The 26,162-nt window shown below is 45.5% G+C and overlaps 1 protein-coding gene across 1 annotated transcript in view; it reads left to right on the forward strand.

Moving 5' to 3' along the window:
- The window catches only part of Hydin (HYDIN axonemal central pair apparatus protein), a 351,132-nt gene that overhangs the window by 92,449 nt on the left and 232,521 nt on the right, over positions 1-26,162 (forward strand). Inside the window, exons 9-10 of the mRNA XM_032887538.1 lie at positions 3,585-3,768; positions 17,126-17,225. Of these exons, the coding sequence (XP_032743429.1) occupies positions 3,585-3,768; positions 17,126-17,225 (284 nt within the window). The remainder of the gene's footprint in view (positions 1-3,584; positions 3,769-17,125; positions 17,226-26,162) is intronic.

Genomic DNA, 26,162 nt, shown 5'->3' on the forward strand with positions numbered 1-26,162 from the left:
TCTGGGCATAGAAACATGGAGCTATTCCCAGGCCCCAGGTTCTGAACATGAAGATACCCCTCCTCTGGGTAGAAGTTCCATTAAGATTGTTCTTCTAAAAAAAGAAAAAGTTACCCTTCCCCTCCCAAAAAACCTTTATAATTTTAAATTAAGGACCCTTACAAAAATCATCCTTTTGTTCTATTTCTTGATGTTTTCTTTGGAGCTATAAAAACACTAATCTCTTCAGAAGAGGTTGTATCCTTCCTTCCTTCCTTCCTTCCTTCCTTCCTTCCTTCCTTCCTTCCTTCCTTCCTTCCTCAACTGTGTCCAGACAAATGCATTCCATGAGATTCTATCAAACTTGCTCTCCTTACATCCTCTGTATTCAGAGTCTCAATGTGGGCTTTTATGGATTTTTTGCCCCCAACGTCCTGGCAGGGTCACGGTCATTGTTTCAAGAGCAGGTGCCTCTAATTCTAAATTTGCTCAAGACCCCACAGCATCCCCAGTGGACAGCCCACACCGTGGTTGGCACATTTATTTCATGACATTCAGGTGCGGGAAATGGCACATCTCTCTAGTTAATTCAATCTTAATTGATATTTGAGCCTGCCACCTGGGTTACTGTAATAAGTTTGATTTCAGTTATGTTTGGAAGCTCTTCTCTGGTGTACCAAAAAAAAAAAAAAAAAAAAAAAAACCCTCTAAAGACTTAAATGGCTTCCAACAAACAGACAGGAGCCTTTAGGTCTCTGTTTATCATATCACAGAGTCAACCATTGTCTAGGGTCACACGGTCCACTCGCAGGTGACGATGGCCCCATTGGCTCCGTTTATTCTGTTCCTGTTACAGGTGGGCAGGCAGACATGGAAGGGCTTCTCCCAGCTCTGAGGGCCATGGGACTTTTCATCCCTTCAACATCCAGTTGCCAAGTCTATTAGTCACGTGCCTCACCGTAACAGAATAGCAGCTGACAAAGTCAACTCTTCTGGCTTACAACTCAAGGGTCCAGTCCATCGTGACAGGGTAGTCACAGAAACAGAAGTGTGAGGCAGCTGGGTCCATTGTATCCAGTCAGGAGGCAAAAGTGACTATTTCTTGGGTTCCTCTTACTTTTCCCTCTACTTCAGTCCAGGACCCCACCCCATGGACTAGTGCCACTTCCCGAAGGCCAGGGGTTAGCAGCCACTGTGGGTTATAATTTCACTTGTAAAATGGATAAAAGTCTCATACTCCCAGAAAAACGAGGATGACCTTTAAAAAAATGCTTTCTTGTGAGACACCTCCTCATCTATAAAACCAAGTTGCCTCTGAGGCAAGACACTCCTATTATCAATAAGACATGGCGGTGAAGCCGCAGGTAGACATGTAACATCCTGTAGGCATCAGTGTGACTCAAGGTTGTCACAATGTGACTCTCAGCATTGCCTCCAATTCCTCCTCAAGGACAGAGAGAAGCACATCTGGATTTGCTTTCTGCCTTTTTTCTGGCTATTACTGATCCAGAGTCCCATAGAAAAGGAGACGTATATGGGGATTTTTTTTTCCATTTTCCAGTGGGAGAGCTGAGCTCATTATCTCGTTCCGATCATCATCATCATCCTCACCAACACAAAACACTGTATCAAGCCTCTTACATCCCATACCCGACCCCTGCAGACTCTCCTGGACACCATTCTCATGTGTTCATATGCCTCTCTCTATGCACATCTGGTCTCATGAGTATATGTCCTTTCAGAAAACAGGCATTTCGATGGCTAGATGTGATACTCTGCACTCCCTCTTCTCCTGTACTAGACTGTGTGTCAGGCCTCCTGGTGTTTTGTGTGTATCTACCTTGTGTGAATCTGACCATGCTGCCACACCCCTTCCTTTCCCCAATGCCTCTTCTGGTGATGGAGCCCCAGTGTTTGCATGTTAGGCAACCGTGGAAAAATCTCTTATGCTTCAATCTGAGAACTGATTCACCAGAATTTCTAACTCAACCTTTTTTTTTAATGTACAGGAAACACGTAAAAATATAAAAAATAGTTTAAAAAAAAACAAACTACAGGGTTGGGGATTTGGCTCAGTGGTAGAGCGTTTGCCTAGCAAGCGCAAGGCCCTGGGTTCGGTCCCCAGCTCTGAAAAAAAGAAAAGAAAAAAAAAAAACTACACCAGTCATTTAAGATAAAACCACTTTCAATCTTGTGACCTAGAGAAAAACCTAAGGAATATTGTAGTATCTATAAATGCATTCCTTTGCAAAATAAATATACTTTCCCCCTGTTTTACCTCTTTTTAAAAATAAAAATAAAAAGGCAGGTTTCTCTGTACAGAATATTTTGTAGCTTGATTCTTTATCTTTATAAAACCTCACTAAGAAGACTGAAGAGATGTCGCCAGGGTTAAATGGCCTCACTCCTCTCGCAGAGGACAAGGTCCAGTTCTCAGAATCCACATGGCAGTTCACTGCTATCTGTAGCCCTAGTTCCAGGGTGTCTGAGGCCATTACATATAATTTACCCACTTTACTTCCCCATTCTTTAAAGAAGATTACTGTAACTCCATCTCTGTTTGCCTCTGTGATTGTTTTAGGATTTATTATTGCAAGTGGAGTTCCCTGTTCCAGATTGTATGAGTTACTTTTCTATTGCTGTAATAAAACACCACAAACAAAGCAACTTACTAAAAAAAAAAGTTTTAATTGGCTCATAGTTCCAGAGGGTTAGAGTTCATGATGGTGGGTCAAAGGCACAGGGGAGGGGGGCAGGAAGAGCTGAGCGTCACAGCTCACACTACAAGCAGGAGGCAGAGAGCACACTGGGAACCACATGAGTCTTTTGAAACCACAAATCCTGCCCCCCAGTGGTGTGCCTCCTCCAACAAGGCCACGCCTCCTAATCCTTCCCAAACAGTCTCACCAGCCAGGGACCAACTCTTCAAATAGTGTGTCTGTGGGGGCCGGTCTCATTCAAACCACCACACAAATGATTTGCAGATTGTCAGCCTTCCAGATAGCTGCCAACCTATAGAATAAAACTGGGTTCCTTTCTTTCCAAGCTGATATGGCCAGTGGCATAGGAGGAGTAGTTCCAGTTACCTTGCATGCTGTTTCCTACTTCCTAGAAGTAGAACCAGGACCTGGATCACCTTTAAGCACCGTCTTTTAGATTAGAAACTCTGTTCCCATCAACTCTATTTTATGGAACAAGCATTAGAGGAGCCAGGCAGCTCCCAGAGTCCTGGAGCTAGGAAATAGATCGTAAAATCAGTATCTAAGCCTGGCCCTTGCCAGTTCCACATTCTATTCCCTAGACAACCAATAGCCAGGAAAGGATTAAAGCAAGGCAGGTTTAACAGGAACAAAATCATCCTTACTGCGTGAGAGGCAGGGCAGATGCTAAATAATTTAAAAATAAGCCTAGAAAACACAATTACCTAAAAGGAAATATTTGTCCAGATACATGCTGGAAAGAAAATTCCAGAGGACTTCTGGAAGGAGGTGACAAAAGATCATGAAACTCTGAAAGTTCTGAGAAGGTAAAACAAGGTCACCTGCTCATGCAGGGAGGACCCAGAGTCCCACAGTGACCCCCCCACATTTCCGCATTTTCTTTAGGGTCTGTGATGATCTCCACAGGGAGGAAAAGCAGGAAACCAGCATGATACTTGAAGACTGCATCTTGGATCCCTCGCTCAGAGAACGCCTGTCCATTATCTCCCGTACGTTTGAGAACCAGAGGAAGCTGGTTCAAGGAAACAGCATGCTCTTTCTGGATCACATTTTCACGATAGATCCCCTGGTGAGCACCTGCGTAACAGCCAAATAGCTGGTGAACACAGGTCGGGGTGCAGGGCTGGGGGTGTGGGGATGGGGGTGCAGGGCTGGGGATACAAGGCTGGCACGGTAAGGGGCTGGGGGTGTAGGGGGGCAGGGCTAGGAGGAATACAGGGCTGGGGGTGTGCAAGGTTGGAAGTTCCCTGGGTTTGGGGGTGCAGGGCTGGAGGTGCAGGGCTAAAGGTACATGAATGGGGGTTGTAGGGCTGGGAGGTTGTAGAGCTGGGGGGGGGGGGAGTGCTGCAGGTGCAGAGGGCAGCAGGGCTGGGGTGCCGGCTGCTTCAGCTAGATTCTTCACCCTGGGACTGACATAGCAATTCCTGAGGTCCAGGGCCACGACTGTTGTGAGACACTGCATGAAGGTAGACGGCAAGAATGTCCAGTAGGTCACACTTTCTGTGCAGCTGTCCCCACTTCCTCGGGGTTGCTCAGGCCGTGTCCTTTGTGTTTGTCATCTTACAAGAACCCCGAAAGATAGAGTGAAAACCCCAATATACAAATAAAGAAATGAGCGTGTAAGTCTCCTCGCTGCTTAGGCCAAGCAGCTGGTGTCCACCGTTGTAGATTTAGCCCTGATCGGTCTGACTGGAGCAGGATGTGTCAGTCTTAGCAGCATTGCTGTTGCAGATGTGTGCTTCTTCGTCCGGTGTATTTGTGTATGACGCTTGCTCCCACGATCGCCAAGGCTGTCTCCAGACTCTTCTAGCACTTTGCCAGAAGTAAAAGGCTAGGTGGGAAATGAAGTTGGAGACATAGGTTGAGGCTGAACCTTCTGTCACGTTGGAAAGTTCTCCAAGGCCCAGAACAACAAAGGCATCTCCAGGCATTCATTGTGAGGACGAGGCCACCAAGAGATTATGTCAGGATGAGAAGCAAAATTAGAAATAGACATGGGAAAGGCCAGGAATGGATGGCTGGGGTAAGCAAGCAAGCGGCTGAGCTGGGTGAAAAGAGCCAGCAGCCAGCTGAGGCAATGTCAGACCTACCGTGGTCCCCAGGGCCCAGTGTTCTTCCAGCTAGCAGTGGAGAGCCAGCTTCACTCTCATGAGTATGTGAGAGTGAACAGCAGTGGGATTGGAAGTGTGTGGGTGACAGGAGGTGGTTCCCACCATGGGAAAGTCCTATCCATGCCCAAGGCGGGAGTAGGGATGCTAGAATGACCTCCGACCTTCCCCTGGGCTTCCTTGCCTAAGCCGGAGCTAGGGCCTGTTAAGATGTGCGTGCTTTCGAATGGTGGTGAGGTGCTGAGTTGGCATTCCCACCACAGGGCATCTTCTTGCTCTTGGGAAGAAACCCATTTTGTGGTAATGCACGAAAGTGGGACTCTTCAAGTAAATACAACAATATGTTTATATCATGTCGAAAATAATACCATGATGAAACTCTGAAAAAGTCGCTTATATGGCCTTTGTGGAACCCGTGATGCCTTTTGCCTTTTCCATACACCGTTTGAGTTTCTTCTCATTAAAGCTTTCATTGGTGTTCAATCCCCAGCCCCGGAAAAAAAAAAAAAAAAAAAAAAGCTTTCATTGGTAGGCTCTTGAGAACTTTTTTTACAAATGATCATGAAGACATGGAAACCCAGCAGTGTCTTCCTCCAGTAACTCCGATCAGACCCGGTAGATTGTTTTAACATACAGTTATTAACACACATTACTTGTACATATTAATGGATTTCACTATGGCGTGACGTCATACCCGTCCCACTTCAGTCGTATCTACTCCCCTAAATCCCTCTCACCTTCACTGATAATCATTCCTACCACGGTCACAGCACCTTTCGGGTTTTCCTGCTTTGCACATATGAGAAAACACACATGGTTACTTGTCTTTCTCTCTTACTTCACTTAACCTGGTGACCCGTAGTTCTGTCCATTTTCATATAAAGGACATGATTTTACTGTTCTTTATGGATGACTAATACTCTACTATGTGTATATACCACATTTCCTCTGTGTGTTCATCTGCAGATGGGTGCCTAGGCTGATCCCATGCCTTAGGTATGATGACCAATGTTTAATAGACATGGATATGCGGGCTTATTTTGTGTGTGATGACTTCATTTCCTTGAGGTAATGGCACACGTGGGTGTATGGTAATTCTCTTCTTTTTATATTTTTAAGTATGGCCTATCTTGTTGTCTGTCTATAGTGGTTATATTAATTTACATTCTTGAGGCAAATTATGTATTGATCCTAAATCTCCTGCTTGATGATCTGATCATTCTGTATGTCATGCATGTTATATGTAGTGCTTGTAACATAATCTTTAAATTACTTTTGAAGTGATTTTCTGAGAAACTCTTGCCAGCTCTCCAGCTCCATCTCTCTTCCTGTAGAGATCCTGGCTTTCTGAGGCTGGTGAATGAGTTACGATAATCTCAGCTGAGAGCTTTAGAAAGGATTCACGGAAGAAGGGATTGGAACTGGACATTGGAGAAAGCCTAAGGTTTAATTAAGAGGAAAAGGAAGAGAGTGTTCCCAGCTAGAGAAATCATGGAAGCCGGGGTGAGGGAGCATTCCGTTCACAGTTGGCTGAATTATGGTGAACGGAACAGGGTTTCTGCTTGGGGAGGTAAGAAGAGGTAAGGTGGCCTATCATGTTCAGCCTACAGCTCCTTGTCACCCACTGTGGTTTTCTGGAGACACTGGAGATCTGAGAGAATGGCAATGTGTGTCCTTTGCAAAAGCAGTGCTGGAGTCAAACGAATTTGGGGGAAACCATGTGGAAAGAGAAGAGAATTGTCCAAGTGGCAGAGTTCACAGCTCTTTCCCATGTCCAGATCCCTCCCACTGAACACCCACTGGGGCTGACATTCTGAAGGTCCCAGTTTCTCCGGTGCTGATGAGGATCTAAGACACATTACAGGAGAGCAGTGTGCACAAAGGGAGTTGGAAAGTTTACCCTGATAGCCATGTGTGGCTTGAATTGGAGGAGGGTGGATAGCAGGAGAGGTGGGTGGTCCAGGTCAGGGGATGGATGGTGATGAAAGACAAGGGGCAGAGTAAACAGGTCTGCAGCTAAGAGCAGGGTGATTTCATGAGGGTAATAATGACCTGGAACACTCCAATGGCAGATGGGAGGCACAGTCAAAAGGAAGGCATGACATGGTTTTTGATTGGTCATTGAGATTGAGACACCACAAGGGTCAGAAATCTCACTGGAGTACCTGGCCCAATACTAAATGGACAGATGGATGGATGAATGGATGGATGATGGATGATGGATGGATGGATGGATGGATGGATGACGGATGGATGGATGATGGATGGATGGATGGATGGATGGATGGATGAAATGGATGGATGGATGGATGGATGGATGGATGGATGGATAGTGGGTTTGGCATGTCAAATTTGAGGTTACTACAGATGTCTAGGAAGCTTCAGAAATATAGAACTAAAATTGGTGCTGGAAGGGATTCAAAGAATTCAGGATGAGAAGAAAGATTTGCGAGGCTGCTGTAGAGGTCTTGATCAAAGATGCCGGGATCTCAGCGTGAGGAGACGAAGAGAAGACCCACTGAGCGCTTTCTCTATACCCAGCGCCTGGTCCTGCCCCGCTGTCTACTGAACTTCTCTGAACACTGCTCACCTCTCAGCTCTCCTGTATCACATGGCTGCTGCTTGCTTGCTGAAGGCTTAGCTGCACATTGGTGATTAGCTTTTTCCTGTGGTTTGACCCCATTAAAACAGCTTCTTGCTCTAAGCAGAAAAGATTAAGAGCAAGCCATGGTACCAGCTGAACTAATAACCGATCTCATCTGCATTCTACCCAAATAACCAAAATGAACGGTCATCAGCAGAGGTCTAGGCACCGCCCTCCTTCCCTTCCCATGGGCTGGCTGCTGTGCCTCTGACCGTGGAGGAAGGAGAGCTCATTCGAGGGAGGTAAATATAAAGGAAAGACAAAACCAACAAACAGGCACCAAAAATGTAACAAACCTCCTAATACCTTGGGGTCTGAATAGAAATAAGAAATATTTTGTCAGGTCTACAGCTGTACAGCTTCACCCTTCAAGCACATCAGCTACGACTGAAGTTTTGCTTAGTCCTGCGGATGGGCTGAGTGCCTGCATACTGAGTGTTTTATGAGGACATTGTTCCAGTTTCATAGGCTCTTCCCATTTAAAGCAAGGAGAGTCAAGATCAGGAAATCAATCCTGTCCCTAAATTGCCCAAAGGTGGTGATGGGTTTGAATTTAAATCTCATTTTATTGATATTATCCTAGGAGGAGCTATTTGGCTCAATCCTGGAGAAATGAAAGGCCCCAGACACTATAGTAGCAAGTTCTTCCTGTTCCAACACCCTCTCTCCATTTGGCCCTTCGGCGGTTTTATTAGAACGCCCACAGAGGCTCGTGTTTGGATACTTGGTCCACAGTTTGTGAAACTAGGAAGAATTAGGAAGTGTGGTCTTAGTGACAGAGGTGTGGCATTGTGGGTGGGCTCTGAGGGTTCAAAAGACTCTTGTCATTCCCAGTGAACTGTCTGCCTCCTGCTGGTGGTTCGAGACGTGAGCTTTCAGCTGTTCCGTCTGCCAGACCTTTGCTCCACCATTATGAGCACCAGCCCTCTGTCACTCGTCAAATCAAATGTTTTCTTTCATAAGTTGCTTCAGTCAGGACATTCTGTCACAGCAATAGAAAAGTAACTAAGACAGGCCCCATGTCTTAGCAAACTTCCTTCTCACATCCATTCTTTATGAAACGTGGCCGTAACCATGGCTATCAGGTCTGCGGCTTGTGAACTTTCAGGCGTTAGATTTAGGTATCTTGAGTCCAAAAGAGGGCATCAAGGGGGGTTGGGGATTTAGCTCAGTGGCGCAAGGCCCTGGGTTCGGTCCCCAGCTCAGAGGGCATCAAGGACCCAGAATGACAGAAGACCAAAAGGAACTTTGTAAAAACTGTAGTTAATTATCTACCAATATTTTCGAGGCAATCAGGATTACTGCAGACTCATTAGAGTATATGAGACATAACAATGACTTCAAGTTCCCCGCATACCAATTCTTTTGATAATATCCTGGCATAAGATATCTTGATAATATCTTAATGTCATTAGCTTGGCTTTCTCCATTTTTCGCTCACCAGGGAAGGCATGGAGTCAAGTAGACTACAGATGATGTGTCAGGCTTCCTGTTTCCATGTGAGCTCTTTCCCCCCTCCAGAAGGAGGCTGCCAAACCGAGTCTATTATGCATGTTTTCTGCCTTCCAGAAAAGCAAATGGAGTTGTTTCATAAATACAATATTCACGGTGCCAGGTGGACCATGTCCGGGCTGGACTTTGATGGTCTCATTCTGTTGTTTCCTCTGCTTGAGTCTCCTGGGTCCCCCTGAAAGAGAGAAATAAAATAAAATAAGATAAAATAAAATAACCAAAAACTCGGTTCTGAACGCTGAGCGGTGAGAGAACATCACAAGACAAAAAAGGGCGAATCAAGGTTTTGCTTCCCAAGGGCATCTAGTGACCCTCTGAGACCTCGGTGCAGATGTGAGCATCCCGTCTCAGAACTGTAGTGCTGCTGGCTCAGGTCACCCTTTGAAGACACAGCAATTTTCTGAACGTGGAGCACTTGTTATTTTCTCCAAAAGAAAGGTCTGAATATTTAAAGATATTTCCCCAACTAGCTCAATGCGTGTCTAAAGTACTTAAGCTGGCCCAACATTCCTGGTCCTCCTACCCCACCCACATCTCCTCTATCAGAGTGGACTTAACCAGCAGCCCTAGGGAAACTGAGGCTTCATGTCACTGAGCCGTCAAAAGGAAGAGAGGCTCCGTCATCTCTGCATTACCACACAAGTAATAGTAACCCTCATCCCGTTGTTATTTAAGCCTCCGAGAAACATGCTGCTCCAGCAATTCAAACTTGGAGAGCACGGCTCAAATTTAGTTTACTGGACCCTTTTCCTCACTTGGCATAGAGGGTGAGCTCAGCAGAACCAGGCGGGGTGCAAGTCCAGATGGCTGACAAGAAGATGCAGTGCGTTTTGTCCTGCACAGCCCTTCCTCTGCTCGAATCATTAGCTGTGACTCACGAGGCAAACACGTGGGCGCTGACTCCTTGGAAATGGACACCAGGAAGGAGCCCAAGGACGTGGATGTGCTGAGATGGAACTGCCCTTGACTGGCTCTGTCAGTTCGGTTGGCCATCCTTTACCTCACTCATTAGGGTTCTCCTTTCCGGTCTTTGCGCTAAGGCCTACTCTTTGGCCACTGTACCAGAACATTCACTCTAGTGCTGAAGGACCAGTGTGGGTGGAAAGAAGCCCAGGGAAGCCTTAGAAGCAGCTAGGTTGCTCATTAAATTGGTCAGTATCTTTCCTTTCTGGGAAAGAGAAAAAGGCTTGGACATCACACATGGCCACCTCCACTCGCTGAGAATCCCATGGAGTTCTTCATATTTGGGTTGAAGGTCAAATCGAGACAGAAAGTGCCTTTTGTGATGGACAGATCACAGAGCTCCCTCTTTGCAGCCTTTGTGGGCATTATTTTGAGCATCACAACTTTCCTTGGCTTTCAGTATTGTGTCCCAGCCAGAGGAACTGGGCAGTCAATCTTTTTGCCAGCCTCTCGTCAATTTGGTCTTCTTGACAGTAATGAGGATGGTTTACTTGTCTTTTTTTTTTTTTTTTAGAGTTCCATTCAATTGTTTACTCAACGTTGTTTGAGGCGATTGGTCCTTGAACCAAGCATCATCATAGCTTTTGCTCTTGGTTGGGTCTTCTGTAATGGGAAAGATGACTGCATTTTGTTGGTAGGTTGGTCAGTGGTAGGAATTCGGCACTGAGGGTTGGAGAGATGGCTCCATGCAGAGGTGAGCTTGCAGCTCTTGCAAAGGAAGGGAGAGTTCAGTTCCCAGCCCCATATTCAGCGGCGCACAAAGCCCTGCAACTCTGGCCTCCATGGAAATATGATGCCCCCTTGTGGCCTGTGTGGACATCTGCATGCATGTGTGCGTACACACAGGCAAGCACACACACACAAAATTTTTAAATGCATCCTTTTTTTTTTTAAATGCTTAAACAGACATTTGACATTGAGAGCATGCCTTCTCTCTGAGAAAATTTCTTTTTGCTTCCTTATTTTGGGAAATGGGATCTCCAGAGCTTTTCTTAAACTCATGGGCTCAAGTGATCTTTATTGTTCAGCTTCCAGAGTTGCCAGGACTACAGCAAACGATGGGGTAGTTGAAGGTGTTTATGCTGCCAAGCATGAAGGAAGTCACCTCATGCAGAGCTCCCATATCTTATTCTGAAGGGACTGGGCTTTGACCCTCACTCAGCACAGGGGAACTTGGTAAGGACCCCCAGTCCATCTCTCAGGAGCATTAACACGCTCACGTGGGCTTTGTCCTCTAGAAGAAGCTGCTCTGAGTCACCTTCCAGAGAAGCCAAGCACAGGTGGAGAGGGTCTCAGTGTTTACAGTGGTGATTGCCAGGGCAGACTGTGTCAGGTAAGGCTGAGTGTCAGTGGTAGTGACTCTAAACGTCCTTTCTCCGTCCATGGTATAGTGAAAGAGGTGGGCCCTAACCTGCTTTTAGACTTGCAGAGAGTGAAAGGAAGTCAGGGGAAATACCATATACTCCTAGCTTTGTTCCCCCCACCATCCATCTCTCTCTCTCTCTCTCTCTCTCTCTCTCTCTCTCTCCCTCCTCTCTCTCTCCCTCTCCTTTCCCCTTCCTCCCTCCGTTTCTCCTTCTCTCTCTTTCTCCCTCTCCCCTCCTCACTCTCTCCTTCCCTCCCTCTTTCTCTCCCTCCCTCCCTCTGCTCCACCCCCCTCTCTCTGAGACCAGGTTTCTCTGTGAACCCCTGGCTACCCTAGAACTTTCTCTGAAGATCAGGTTAGCCTCAAACTCACAGACATCTGCCCGCCTCTGCCTCCTGACTGCTGGAATTAAAGGCTGTGCACCACCACCCAGCTCAGTTCTCTGTTTTTGACGTGGCGTTGAAAGGACCTCACAAAGGTGAAGACTGAGTGACATAAGGGCAGGAACTGTGAACACGCGTGGTGAGAACTTGGGCTCTCAGGAAACATGAGCCAACTTGTGGTTCTGAGTTAGACACACTTGCCTTTGCAAGTTAGAGACTGACTGGAAAGCTGACTGCGTGAGTCACACTTACCCATGTAACCAGAGAATCAAAAAGCAATTCTTTTATTTAACGGAGGAATTCATATTGTAGACATTGCGTTCTGCCTTCCAGGTCAGTCAAGAATGTTAAACACACACCTAACTCTGCTCTTGTGCTTTAAATGCCCACCTCGCAAGATTTTTGAGAAATGATTTTGTTGGCACTATTTATTTTTGTGTGTGGGCTGGACATTCAGCATGAAAGAATTATAGCAGCTTTAGATAGCATCTATCAGTTAACGGAGGCTAGAAGACCCATCGGAAATGTGGGCTGCACCTTTCCATAAACAGACTGGATAAACATGAGAAAACAAGCCAGACAGCAGCCATCCTTCTCTGCTGTCTGACCATGGACGCAATGTGATCGGCCACCTCAAGCTCCTGATGTCCCCGCCATGATGTGCTGTACCCTCTATCTGTGAACCAAAAGAAACCTTTCTTTTAAAAAAAAAAGCCTTTAAGGACACTTCTCTCCCTGTATTTATCGCCTGTCACAGACCTGCGTGCTCATAGCATCCGAGAGGCTGAACACCAGCCGTGAAGTTCCTTGGTTTGTTGTTCTTATTCAGAAGGAACTGGAAAGCTCCAAGGATAATAATGTAACGTTAGCCAATTAGCAATATAACATTAGACATAAGGATCCTTCTAGTAAGTTCTTTGACTGATAAGTGAAATAGAATTGTTCTACTCCCCATAGAGCCGGGAAAGACAAAGCATTGGAGAAAGGGGGAGATGGTTATAGTAGAACTGAGGGCAGCTGAGTTGTTTATTATTATTATTGTTATTATTATTATTACTATTATTACATTGAATAGTATTACTACTACTCTAATAGTAACTTGGGTTAGGAGTGGGGAGAAGGGTCAGAGAAGGGCAAGAGAGTTTTTGAGGTAGAAGGAAAACAGAGCAGCAGAGATCTGGGTGAGGAGGCAAATCCAGTCTTAGAGACAGGATATTGGTGCTGGAGCCATCGGGGAAAATTCCTGAATGTTTTGATTTTTCTGAAATGTCAGAGCAGAGCAATAAACAGAGGAAAGGTATTTCCAGGAGCACAAGTGAAGCAGGAGTTAATTTCATCCAGGTCGGTAAGATGTAAGGTGAGAAGATTCAAAGCCAGGGAGCGCAGTGCGGTCGTTTTGGGCATTATCGCCTGTTCGTAAGGTTTGTTCTTTGATTTGCTAGGAAATGTCACAGCGTTGTTCTTTAACCAACGCTTTGCTAGAAAGAAATTGAGGTTTACTTTTCAGTGATGACCAGATGAAAGGAAGTAGACAATGACACCCTACCCCGCATCCCTCTGAGAGAGGAGCCACCACACTGTGACAGTGACAGCTGAACAACCGTTAGCTCACCGACACACACCCTGACCCAGGAGAGGACTTTAGGGTAGCGTTTGTCCTTGGATTATCTCCCGTGTTCAAGTTACCAGTGGATGCTGCGGGCTCAGCATGAGAACACCCCAGCGCCGGTCCCCATTCAGTCTGAGCCCTGTAGACCACTTCCTTATGCTGTCGTCCTGTCACCAGAGAACCCTCTCACAGTCTTACCCGGGTGCTGGTACTCCTTTGTCTGGGGGAGGGCCAGACCACTCCCTCTCAATTGTGCCTCAGTTCCCAACCCTTCACTTCCACACAGCGGACTTATTGAACCATAGCAGGTTCAAGAGTGCTTGGAGGCTTAGGCCATGCAGCCCCTTTGTCTGTGCCTACTCCCTGGACTCCGTGGCCTGGGGACTGTGAGGATGGTCTTGCTTACCCCAACCAATAAGACTTCTTTTCACGTGTGCTGAGATAATCTGATTTGCAGGTCATCCTTTGGAGTCACTTCTTATGACTCACTTACATTTCTCTAGTGTGGATTCTCTCAGGATCCAGAATGTCCCTCGGTGCTTTGGCCAGTCTGCGTTGGAACAGGTTAGTTGCCCAAATCCTCAGTCATTCTTAGGAAGGGTCCATTGGCATATCCTCAGTTAGCTGAAGACTCGGCTGAATGGCTGAGCCATTTCTGCTTGGCCTGTTACCTTTTCTAGGTCTAGACACACCATCATTGCCTTTAAACTCTACCCAAGGGCCACGCATTTGCCATTTGTCAGAAGGAAACAAATATTTGTTCCAGTGTCTTGCAAAGAAAGCTCTTCAGTCGTTAGAAATGACTCAGTCCGTGAGAGCGCTTTGAATGTCTCTGTCCCTCTTGGGATCTCAGAGGCCTCTCTGGGCACTATGGGTGTATGGTTTTGAGGGTCCCAAATGCAACAAAAAGGGCAGGAAGAGGCTTCCGGCATGAATCCACGTCTGATGATAACTACATGAGGCACAAGCAGAGTAGAGACAGCTGACTCTCTGACTAGCAAGTGCCACCTCTGCTTGGGCGCTGGAGATGGGGGGTGAGTGCCTACCTCCCTCCTCTTGAACTCAGCCGGGGATGCAAAACCACTTCATGACCTTCATGGCCCTGCTGTTGCTTCGTAGAGCCTTGGTGTCCTCTCCTGACTCTGAAGCCGGGAGGGACACTGCCTGAGAAGGTCACAGATCAGACCGATTGCTCTCGGGAGTAAGTCAACACTGGGTCTAGTTTCCTGTTTTCCACTCTTTGCCTCACGCTGCCTTTCCTGCAGGTGGCGAGGTTGAAGGGAGGATCTTACCTCTGTGAGGGGATGATGTTGGCCATTTGTTCTTTCCCCCATCCTTTCTTCCAGGAGTATTTCTCCCTCCAGCCAGACTGGCCCCGCCATGCTTTGGGGATTGTCTGAGACCGGGGCCTGATTATTTATGAAGTTGTCTTGCCTTGCTTTTCTATTGAGCTGTGTATAGATTTCTAAACGTGTTTAGCACCCTATTTACGAAACCTCAGGAAAAGGCACGTATTTTCTCCCTGCTGCCTCTTCAACCTTTCAGCTTGTCCTTCTAAGGAGCACCAAGGCTGGCAGTCAGCAAACATCTAACTCTTACTGAATACCTAGCATTTCCAGACCGTGGTGGGGGTGGGGGTGGGGAGGGGGCTCTTGGAATCCAGTGCAATGAACAGCTCTTGCAGCCTGAGAGATTAGTGAAGAAATACCAGATTAATGTGGTCAGTAGAGTATTTTAAACCAGTTTTTCCCTAGTAGGTAAACTCTGGTAGGTGACTTATTCCAACATAGTAGCAAAACTTGGGTTTCTTACTATGGCTTTCGGGGGTGTGAGTTAAAATGACAGAAACACTCTGAGTGGGGCATTACCCTCCCTTGGGCCACTGCTGTGGCTCCATAGAGTAGAGACGTTTCTAGTTGCTGTCATTCAGAAGCTAGGCAGGCAGTACCTCTGCTGAGGAAGCCAGGCACTCATTTCTCTGCGGTCCCTGTGCCTCCCCCTTTTTGTAACAAGCACAGCCCTTCTTGTGTATATTCATGTCAATCATCCCGCTAATGGCTAAGATCCCTGCCTTCTTGGCTACCCCATTTCCTCTGACACACCCCTGCAATCTCAGGGATGGAGACGGAGGACAGTGAGTTTGAAGCCAGCCTTGGCTACATAGTAAAACTCCATTTTAAAGAAGAAGAAAAAAACCTATCCTTCCTGGTTTCCTCTTTAATGCACCCCATATTCATAAATTCACTGACATTATCTTTTAAACTTGTCCAAACTTTGTGCCACTTGAAAAGTTGCACAGTTACATGCAAGCCATATCTGCTGAGGAAAACTGTTTTCTCGTGGGTTGTAAAGGTGTTTCCTTCAGGGTCCCAGGATTTCAGCCTTTATGTGCAGAATGTGAATTGGTACAGTCACCACAGAAAACAATATAAGGTCCCCAAAGAAATTAAAATAGAGCTACTATGTCACCCAGAGTCTCTCCTCTTGCTACATAACCCAAAGGAATGGAACTTAGCATTGCACAGGCTCAGTCCTATGCTCTCTGCAGCAGGATTTAAACAGCCAACTGGTGGGACAACTTAAACGTCCATGGACATGTTACATAGGACCTGCATCAGCACAGGACACACCAAGACCAGGTTCTCAGCACAAAGGAGATCTATTTGTCCCAGAGGAACAAAAGGCAGGGAATAAGAGACAGACAGGAGACAGAGGACAAGAGAGAAGGGGAAGGGAACAAGGGAGGGGGGAGGAGGGAGAGGGAGGGGGAAGAGGAAGGAGAAGGGGGGAGAAGAGGGGAGGGAGGAGGGAGAAGGGACATTTGCCCTGGAAGGACGAATGGATAGAGAGGAGACAGATATGGTCTGTAAGCAAATGACAGTTTATAAAGGGAAAAGGGGAAGCCTTTGTTAGGATGAGTTGGTTTGTTTTGATTGGGCATGTTAATCAAGGTGGCCAAAAAGGGGGCTTTTGATAGCTGGACCTTAGTGTTCAGCCTCAGGAGGAGGAAGTGGCCAAATAAAGGAATAGACTTTGGGGGCTAGCTCTAGGGCTGTAGCCTGTGGTTAACAAGGGAGAGGTAAGTGCAGGAGGAAAATGCCTGCCACCACGTGTACCTTGCTCAGGCCTGCTCGAGCCCTTCACAGGTGAATCAAGAAAGAAATACGATATATACACACCATGGAATATTGTTCAGCCCCTTAAAAGGGACACGCTCTTGGGTGGATAAGATGCTCAATGGGTAAAGACACTTGCCGCCAAGCCTGACACCCTGAGTGTAATTCTTGGAACCCACATGGTGGAAAGAGAGAACTGACTCTGGGCTTTCTTTTGACCTTCATACCCACGTTGTGGCAAGGGTGTGTGTGCACACAATAAATAAATGCAAAACCCTCTAACGTGTGTGGCGGGGATGGGGGACTGTCCTCTGGCATCTGCAACAACATTGCTAAGTGAGTCAGGCTAGACCCAGAAAGGCCAGGACCATAGCTCATGTTCTCAGGCATATGAAGGCTATAAAAAAGAGAGCTTATACAAACACGAGTAGAAAGGCAGGTGCCAGGGCTCAGAGGGTGATTACAGGCAAATGGGAAGAAGCTGGTCAAACAGCTCTGAGTCTTTGCACCTGCATCCGATAACACATAAGAATAGACCCAGGAATATATGGGGAAGAAGGCATGAAATTATCATTTGAAAACAGTGTCTTTCTTGTTCATGTTCCTTAAGGACCATTTTGCTATTCATACACGTGTCAAAACGTCATGTACTCCTTAAATATATGAGAACAATTCATGATATTATCATCTGAAAACAATGCCTTTCTTTCTTGTTCTTGCCTCAGGAAGGTGATGTCTGGCCTAACTCAACAGCTGAAATCACTGTGTACTTTAACCCCCTAGAAGCCAAGCTCTACCAGCAGACGGTTTACTGTGACATCTCAGGTATGGACTCGTTCTGTGTGGTCACCAGGTAACCAAGTGCTCAGAATACAGGCGTGTGTGTGTGTGTGTGTGTGTGTGTGTGTGTGTGTGTGTGTGTGCATGTGCATGTGATATATGTATGCATGTGTATATGTATGTACATGCATGTCTATATATGTATGCATGTGTATATGTGTGTGCTTGTATATGTATACACACATGTGCATATGAATGCATGTGTATATGTGTGTGCATGTATATGTATACACACATGTGCATATGAATGCATGTGTTCATGTGTGTATTGTGTATGTGCATGTATATGTATGCATGAGTATGTGTACATGTGTGAGTGTGCATAAGAATGTGGGAAAGCATATACTGATACCAATAGAAGGATCTATGTCCAAAGAGGCATTTCTGAATCCACTTCATTAAAGTCTGCCCCGTGGCAAAGCTTCGAAGTAATAACCAATTTGGGTGGAAGGTAATGGAGCAAAGTGAAAGTGAGGAAGGATCTTACGTGGTCTCAAAATGTCATCCATCAACACACCAGTTAAACAGTGGAGGAAACTCAGTTTTACAGTGAGGAGCATAGAAAACCTCATATTAGTTATAGAGCAGGTGACCCCCAAGGATCACTCCTAACAGGATGCAGTGTTCTGTCAACAACATCAGGACCAGTCTACCACATCCTCTGACCTGACCCAGAGGATGCTTCAGGCAAACCAAGTGAAGCAAAGATTGCAAGGCCCAGCCTGGGTTGTCACAAACTTCAATGTCATAGAAGTCAAGGGAGGAAGGACGAACTGTCCAAGAGAGACTCAAGAGAGCGATGACATGATCTAGACTGGACGTGTTGCTGCAAAGAGTACCTACGGGGAAGAGACAAGGAAGTTTTTGTCCTTCAAGAGAGATTCTTCTGTTTTTGTTATCCACCCGTTGATTCGTTCACTGTTTGGCAAGACTGTCTCTCACTGCGTGTCCTGGGCAAACCTGAAACTCACTGTGTAGTCCAGACAGGCCTCAAGTTCTCAAAGCTCATACCTCAGCCTCCCTAATGCTGGGATTACAGATGTAAGACACCACGTCCAACATCTGTCATCTTAAACCTTCAGAATTCTTTTAAAATGCCAATAAGAAAAAATAGATAGACAGCAAAATAATGAAGCCAATAGGTAGTCTTCCTGTCCCGGAATTCTGTCGAGCAGCGTGTTCAGCAGCGTCTTGGGGACCCTGGCTAACTCTGAATTACTGTTCACCCCTTTACTAACTTCAGCCAATTCTCTCTGGTCCCCGATATGCGAGATGTGCATTTAATTTACCTTTCTCTTCTCTTTCCTTCACTATTCTCACGGAGTCATAATTTACATGCAGTAAAATTCACCCTGTCTCTGTGTCCTCTGACAAACCGGAGTAGTGGTACCCCCCTACCCAAATCAAGATAGAGAAAACCCCCATCACCCCTCAAAGTTCCTTTATGCCCCCTTCACTGACAGCCCTAAGCCCCAATCTCACCCCAACAAGCCGTCATTCTTATTGCATTTATTTCATAAATTTCGCTTACAGCCTTAAATTGTCTATGAAACCCTCGTGGTTTTGTTCCCTGGACCTTATGTCTCTTAGCATGTAAAGATACTGGTATACCTAACCTGCCCATCAATATTCTGCCTCCCTCCCCCTCTGCCTTCTTTGAGTTTTTCTACTTCTTTAATAAGCTCATTATTGATAACCATAGTTAAACCTACTATTTACATAGATATAGTCACAGGGAGAATGTATGTCCCTGAGGCCTATGCCGAGGAGTCTTTTCCTTTATGACCGTCAGTATCTGTGCTGCCTACCTCTGTTGTTTCATCTGTGGGTGGCACAGGGTAGCATAGGTGCTCTGATTACTTAAACTGGGAGGATGAATGAATCCATAGTCACCCAAGTCCTATCAGCTGCCCAAACCCCACCATTCTCCCACACCTGTGAAGCCACTCTCCCCAGCTGGCCTTGGGCCACCAACCGGAGACTATGCTAGCCTCCCCTCTCAATGCACCTGCCACCTTACGTATCATGGGAATGGTTTTCCTGCTTTCCCGTATAATCTTAACATCTCTATTCATCCCTAAGCAAAATGGTCTTGGCTTCCTGTTGTTTTGAAATTTCTGTGTGGGAATCGTGCTGTGTAGAGCCCATGCCGCAAGCACTGAGAACATAAGGCTGTTCAACAAATGTTCAATGAAAGAGCAAAAGATTGAAACAAAAATACACCCAAATGGCCGGCTGCACGCAGTTTGATTGGGTGTTTTCCTAGCACATGGAGGTGGGATTCTCGCCATGGCCCCAGGACGAATGCAGAATGGATGAGGAGTTCAGATGGGCACATGTCACCTCTCCATGCTGCAGACCAGCATCCAGGACACCAGACTACTTAGTGGGTGTGCAGGAAATGTTTGGCAGGGTGGCAGTGTTCAGACACAGCCTGGAAGCATGCCAGTGGCCCCCCATGCCACAGGTGGTGGGACCTCCTCCAGCTCGGCAGGGACACTGTGCTGGGCGTCATTCCAGGGGGCTGGCTGCTCTCCGGGAGGTTCCCAAACAATACACCATGAGATGTATTCATCCATTGTTTCCTTTGTGCTTTCAAATTCTCCTGGCAGATCTCTCATCCTGGGTAGACCAAAATGTAATTTTTCCCCATCTGTGTGTCAGTCTTCTTTATTTTGTTAGTCATTTATTAAAAGATTCAGTTGCCAAGGAGGGGCTCTGTTTATGTAGTGATTCCATATTATCATTCCTGTAGGTTCCGTGCAATTCTGTGTCCTTTGGAGGGCTGTTGATGATTGCTGGTTATTATTTTCAAGCAGCTGACAAAACCCCATGGTCCTACCTCACTAAGGAACATTTGTTAAGTGGATAGAAAAGTTCTTTCCTGGCTGCCTTTCTGTTGGTTTGCATTTGCTTTAAGATACTGTAGCACTTTGTTTCTTTAATCCTGATGCTAAATATTTGCCTGAAGCAACTTAAGGGAGGAGGGCTTAGTTTGTCTCTCAGTTAGAGAGGGTCCGGTCCTTCATGACAGGAAATACGCAGCAGCACTCACACCAGTGGGAGCTATTGCTAAGACTCTGCACATCTCAACAGAGTGGGAAGCAAAAGTACTTGCGCTGGAAGTGGGGCCATGGTGTAACCCTCAAGGCCTGCTCCCCAAGAATTACTTCCTCCAGCAGGGAACTTCTTGATGGTTCTAAAGTCACCAAAAAAAAAAAAGTTCTGCCAGTTAGAGACCAAGTATTTGAACTTGTGAGTCTATGGGGGACATTTTACATTCAAACCCTAAAAGGTCTCCATGTTCATAGAAGTAAGTGCATAGGGTTCTGATTCCTCTTCACACTTTTTTTTAACGAAAGGATTTACTCTCTCTCTCTTTCTGTGTGTGCGCGCGTGCGCGCACGCTACATTTATCCCTCTTGGCTTTCAGGTTAGTGTTAAGAGTTGCCTTGGCTTCGGTACCCTGTGGTTCCACTGGGGTGGCTTCGCCTTCAGCAGCCCCGTGTCTGGTGCTTGCTGGCTTCCTTCGGACTGTGCCCGCCTTCTCAGTCGTGGGCAATTCTCATCAGCAGCCTCTTCAGTGCTGCTTCCCTTTCTTCTCACTTCTCAAAACCACTCCAGAACTAATCTCTTCTCCAACCTCCTTGTCTCTCTGTGATTTATATGTTTTTATTACACGTATCTGCTCGTGTACGTGCACTCAGGACATGGGTGGCGGTCAGAGAACTAGTTGGCGTCAGTTCTCTCCACATCCACCATGTGGGTCCTGGGGCTCAAACTCCGACCATCGGTCTTGACAGCAATCGTTTCTACCCACTGAGCCACCTTGCCAGCCTCTATTCAGAGTATTTTACTCTAAGTTACTTCTTCTACTTGACTAATGGCTTCTTTAGCTTTCTCTATTCTTGGTGTGCTTATCCACTCAACTGTAAGTTTTCATTGACTTAGTTTTTAGAAATCATAAATTTCCTATTTCCATATCTTCTCCCTTCATTGTGGTTTCTATTTCTTATACGCCCCTTCAAATCTTTTGGGAATGCCACATTAGGGTTTCTCTAAGAATTTTCTATTATGTACCTCTTGAGTTGCTTTTGGAAACTACTGATTTTCCTCAGGAACTAGACTGTTCCCTCAGACAGTTAGAAACGTTTATATTGTAGTCATTTAACAAGGATACGAGATTTTGAACACATTCTTTCGGGTGGGCATTTTTGTTAGTTCATCAGTCAGGCTTCTTCAGCTTCTGCAGCCGATCTAACGGTGTGTATATTTGGATTGCGAGCCTGTCCATGGGACTTTGATCTCTCCTAGGAGCCTCTTCCGCTCATCAGACTGCTAGCTACATAACAGGCCTCAAAACTTCATCCTAGGCGAGAGGGCGGAATCTTCCTAGGCTCTTTTAGTTACCGTTGGTTTTGGAGATAGATTTTCCACAGTTCTAGGTCTATGGAAAAATCTTGGTTCAACTTTCTGTTCTGTCTGCTCTGCAAATCACCAGACCTTCTTAGACTCACGTTGCTATGTTACTAGGCTTAGGTGCACCCCCCCTTCATTTCTAATATTTGGTATTGTCCTTCCTTTTATTATGAACTCAGATGAACCCTAAAATGTACATTTATCTGTTTTTAATTGCTTTATTTACTCTTTACATATGAAGTGGAAGATTGATCTGAGGTAGCTAACTCTGCCCTGTCAGTTCACAGAATTAACAATTCTCTTATGTTTCTCAAATTAATGTCCTTAGAGAATTTATTACCAGTCTCAACTCTGGTTACATTAAAAATGTAGATTATTGGGCTTCATCTATGTTTTATTGAAGCAAAATTCCGAGAAAGCAGTGCTGGGGGAATATATATTTAAAATGAGAACCAAAAAGTAATTATAGCAAAGTTGCAGGATTAAAGATTCATATACAAGGAAATGGGTTGTATTTCTGTGTACTAACAGCGAACAGTGGGAAAATGAAATTTCAGAAAGCAATATTGTTTAAATAGCATTATGAATACAAAGTACTCAGAGATAAACCGGACAAAATGCAAGATCTGTGTAGTGAAATGTATAAAAGATTGCTGTAATTACAGACCTGTACAAATGGAAAAGTTCACACTGCATGCAATCAGTGAATTTAATGCTGTTAAAATGCCACCCACCCCCATTTATGTGTAGATTTGCTGCAATCAAAATTAAAAAAAAAATGTCAACTGCTGTTTAAAATAAGCTGATTCTGAAATTCCTGTGGAGGGCCTGGAGAGATGGCTCTGTGGTTAAGAGCACTGACTTCTCTTACGAAGAACCTGGTTCAGTTCCCAGCACCATGCCAGGTGGCTCACACTGCCTGCAACCCCAGCTCCAGGGACACTTGTCACCTCTGGCGTCTGCTGACACCTGTTCGTTCTCTCTCTCTCTCTCTCTCTCTCTCTCTCTCTCTCTCTCTCTCTCTCTTTGTCTGTGTGTGTGTCTGTCTGTCTGTCTGTCTGTCTCTCTGTGTGTATGTGTCTCATATATGCAATTTTAGAAATAATAAAAATAATTCTCTAAATTTCCTGTTGTAAGGCAGAACACCTGGATTTCTGTTCATAGATTTCAGAACTAGGGCATGCATACCTTTGACCCCTTTCTTCAGCCTGTCATAGACCCTAAAGAATGTCCAGATACTGTTCTGTTTACCTGCAGTCCTTCCCTTACAGATTCTCATCCCTTTCGCTGCCAATAATCAAACTAATGCAAGGTCCTCATGTGGGTGTTTATAAATATAAACACATATAAGCACAAAGACTTCCAGCAAGGATCATTTGAGGCTCTCGGTGGCTTGCTGGGGTGCCTGGACACTGCTTTTATTTTACAGATGAGAAAGTTAGAATTTAGAAAACTCAGATGAGCTGCCTGCCTTAGGAACTCTGTAGCCAGTATCTGAATCCAGTGTGAGTCCTACGCTGTCACACATCCCATCCCCTGTCAAGCTCCTCAACATTCCATAAAGATACAGCTCCTGTGAAATGATTCAATTGTTGCAACTGAGAGAAACACTCAGGTGCCCAACTCCTCCAGAACCCCACCCACTTTCCCATCGGGGCTCCTCCGTAGGGACACCAACCTCATTCAGAGATGTTCTGCCCTCATGTATTACTCTCCCCCAATTTTCACTTTTATATCCCTCTGCCTCGGGAATTAAGATTTCAATTAAGAATCTGAGAGCGGGTGGGCAGAGATTAGCAGATAGCAAGCTGTCAGAGGCTGGCTTTGCATCTTCTGGTATTTAAGTCCATTGCCATCAGGGATTTCAGGCTCATCAAGCATGCTCTGTTGAGCATCCCTTCATCCCTAACGTGTACGGCCAGCTGACTCCAAACATACATAGGAAACTATGGTACTTTTTAAAAATGCTTTAAGATGCACTCTTCCAGTTAGGAGCCCTTGCAGTTTATAGCTCCCTGGCATTTGTTCCTCTTGATGGTCTTTTTGCTGCAACAAGAAAAATACCCGCCTAGAAAATCCTGTGCAAAACGAACATTTGTAGATGACCCTAAGATTTCGACAAGCCCCCAGGAATGAAGAGGTGTTTGATTCTTACACACATTCCACAACAGGAAGTGGCTATCTACAGACAGGGCCAGCACCTTTAAATAATAATCCCCAAAGAAATGGTCCCACTGCTTGTTACACTACATGTTTGGTTCTGTTTGTTTGTTTTCTTTTGTTTTAACAGAAGGCAGTCAAGGTAGCAGATGGAGAAGGTTTAGGCCTGACCGTTATAAATAGCCCCACTGTTAATCCCATGACACATTAGCAGCTCTCTCTCTTGGCTAGTCTGTGTGTTGGAATCTCAATCAAAAAGCCATTTCTCATGACCATAGAGTACAAGTCATTGCCCAGAGACTGGAATTCTAGAAGAATAGAGAGAGGTGGCAGTATTTGTGTGTTCTGAAATTTGACTTACATCCTAGAGCAGTGATTCTCAGCCTGTGGGTGGAAACCCTTTGGGGGGTGGAGTCACACATCAGATATCTTTCCATTATGATTCATAACAGTAGCAAAACTACAGCTATGAAGCAATGGAAACAGTTTCATGGTTGGGGGACACCACGACATGGGTCACAGTATAAGGAAGGGTGGGTACCGTCTCTCTTAGAGGATTTGCTGTCACCGATGCCTGTATTCCAGGGATCGGGCAGAGCAGAGAAACCCTCGGAAGAGATTAGTTGTCCCAAATATTAAAAAAGTCAGTCTTGTTCCTTATAACCAAAGATGTAACTACACAGTCGCCACAGTGTTGCCTAGCACCACAGGCACAAAAGGACAGTACTCCTGTCACTGAAGGACAGTGACGATAAAAAGCTAAATAGCAACAGAAGACAGTAGGATGTCACAAGGCATTATAATTAATGGTGGCAACAGTGAATGAGAACTGTCACTTGGTGTCACTTGTTAGTTCTGGATGTATTCACTGTAACAAAAACTAAACCTAACAGGCCATCAAAAGTGTTTTGAGTATTCAAAGTTATAAACAGACCAAATATGTCCTTTTGCCTAGGAATTAAGGCCAGTGATTGACGACTGGGACCTCGCAAAACTAAAGAGCTTCTGTACAGCTAAAGAAACAACCAGTTATTGAAGAAGAAGTCCCCAGAGTGGGAGAAAATGTGTCAGCAACACATCTGACAGTCGATTAATATCCACAATACACAAAGAACTCAGAATACAGTCAGGAAAACAGATGACCCAATTCTAGAGTATGTGCTAGAGAGCTAAACAGAGTTCTCAACAGAAGAAATAAAAATGGCTAAGAAATACCTCAGTAAGTATTAATCATCATTAGCAATAAAGGGAATTCAAATTAAAACAACTTTGAGACTCCATTTCACGCCAGTCAGAATGGCTAGGATTGAGCCAGGTGGTGGTGGTGCACGCCTCTGACCCCAGCACTCAAAAGGCAGAGGCAGGCAGATCTCTGTGAGATCAAGGCCAGCCTCGTCTACCGAGCCAGTCCCAGGACAGCCAGGGCTGCACAAAGAAACCCTAACTCAAAACAACAACAACAAACACAAAATCCCAACGAACCAACTGAGCGAACAAGCAAAGAAGCAAAACCAGAATGGCTAGGATCCACTGGTTGTTTTGCTGACAAGGCTGTGGAAATATAGGAACCTTCATTCACTCTTGACAGGAATTCAAATTGGTGCTGCCACTCTGGAAATAATTATGGAGAACTCTCAAAAAAAAAAAAGAAGTAAAAATAAACCCTCCATGTGACCCACCTGTATCATTCCTTGGCTTATGCCCAAAGGACTCGACATCCTATGTCACAGACATTTTGCTCAACAGTGTTCATTGCCAACTCTGCTCACAAGAGCTAGATATGGGAAAAAAAAAAAGATGTCCTTCAACAGATGAATGGACAATGAAAACGCCATATGTACTCAATGGAGTAATACTCAGTTATTGATAAAAGTTAGATCCTGAAATTTACAGGTAAATGGATGGACCTAGAATAGCTCATATTGAATGGGGTATCCCGGACCTAGAAAGACCAGTGCCAAATGTGTTCTCTCATCTGTGGTTCCCAGCTCCAGATCCTCAGATGTGAGTAGACACTGTGGAGTAACCATGGAAACCAAGCTAGTACTGTAAGCAGGTATCGGCAAGGGTTGGGGTTGGGTGGGGAATAGCAATATAGAGGTGATATACAATGAGGAATGGAAAGTGGGAGGGACTACAACTGGGGAGAAAGAAGGCCAATCAGTACAGAGAAGGTGGGACAAGGGACAAATAATACCACGCGCGCATGGACACACACAAAAATTAAACCTCTTGGGCTGACAACGATCCCAGACAAGCACCATAGACTGAAAAACATCCAGTCCCAGCCACAAGAAACCCCCTCTTGAGTCGTTGGTGTAGCCCCTTGGCTGCCTCTCGGGA

This window comes from Rattus rattus, chromosome 17 (genome assembly GCF_011064425.1).
Source record: "Rattus rattus isolate New Zealand chromosome 17, Rrattus_CSIRO_v1, whole genome shotgun sequence".
NCBI classification, from domain to species: Eukaryota; Metazoa; Chordata; class Mammalia; order Rodentia; family Muridae; genus Rattus; species Rattus rattus.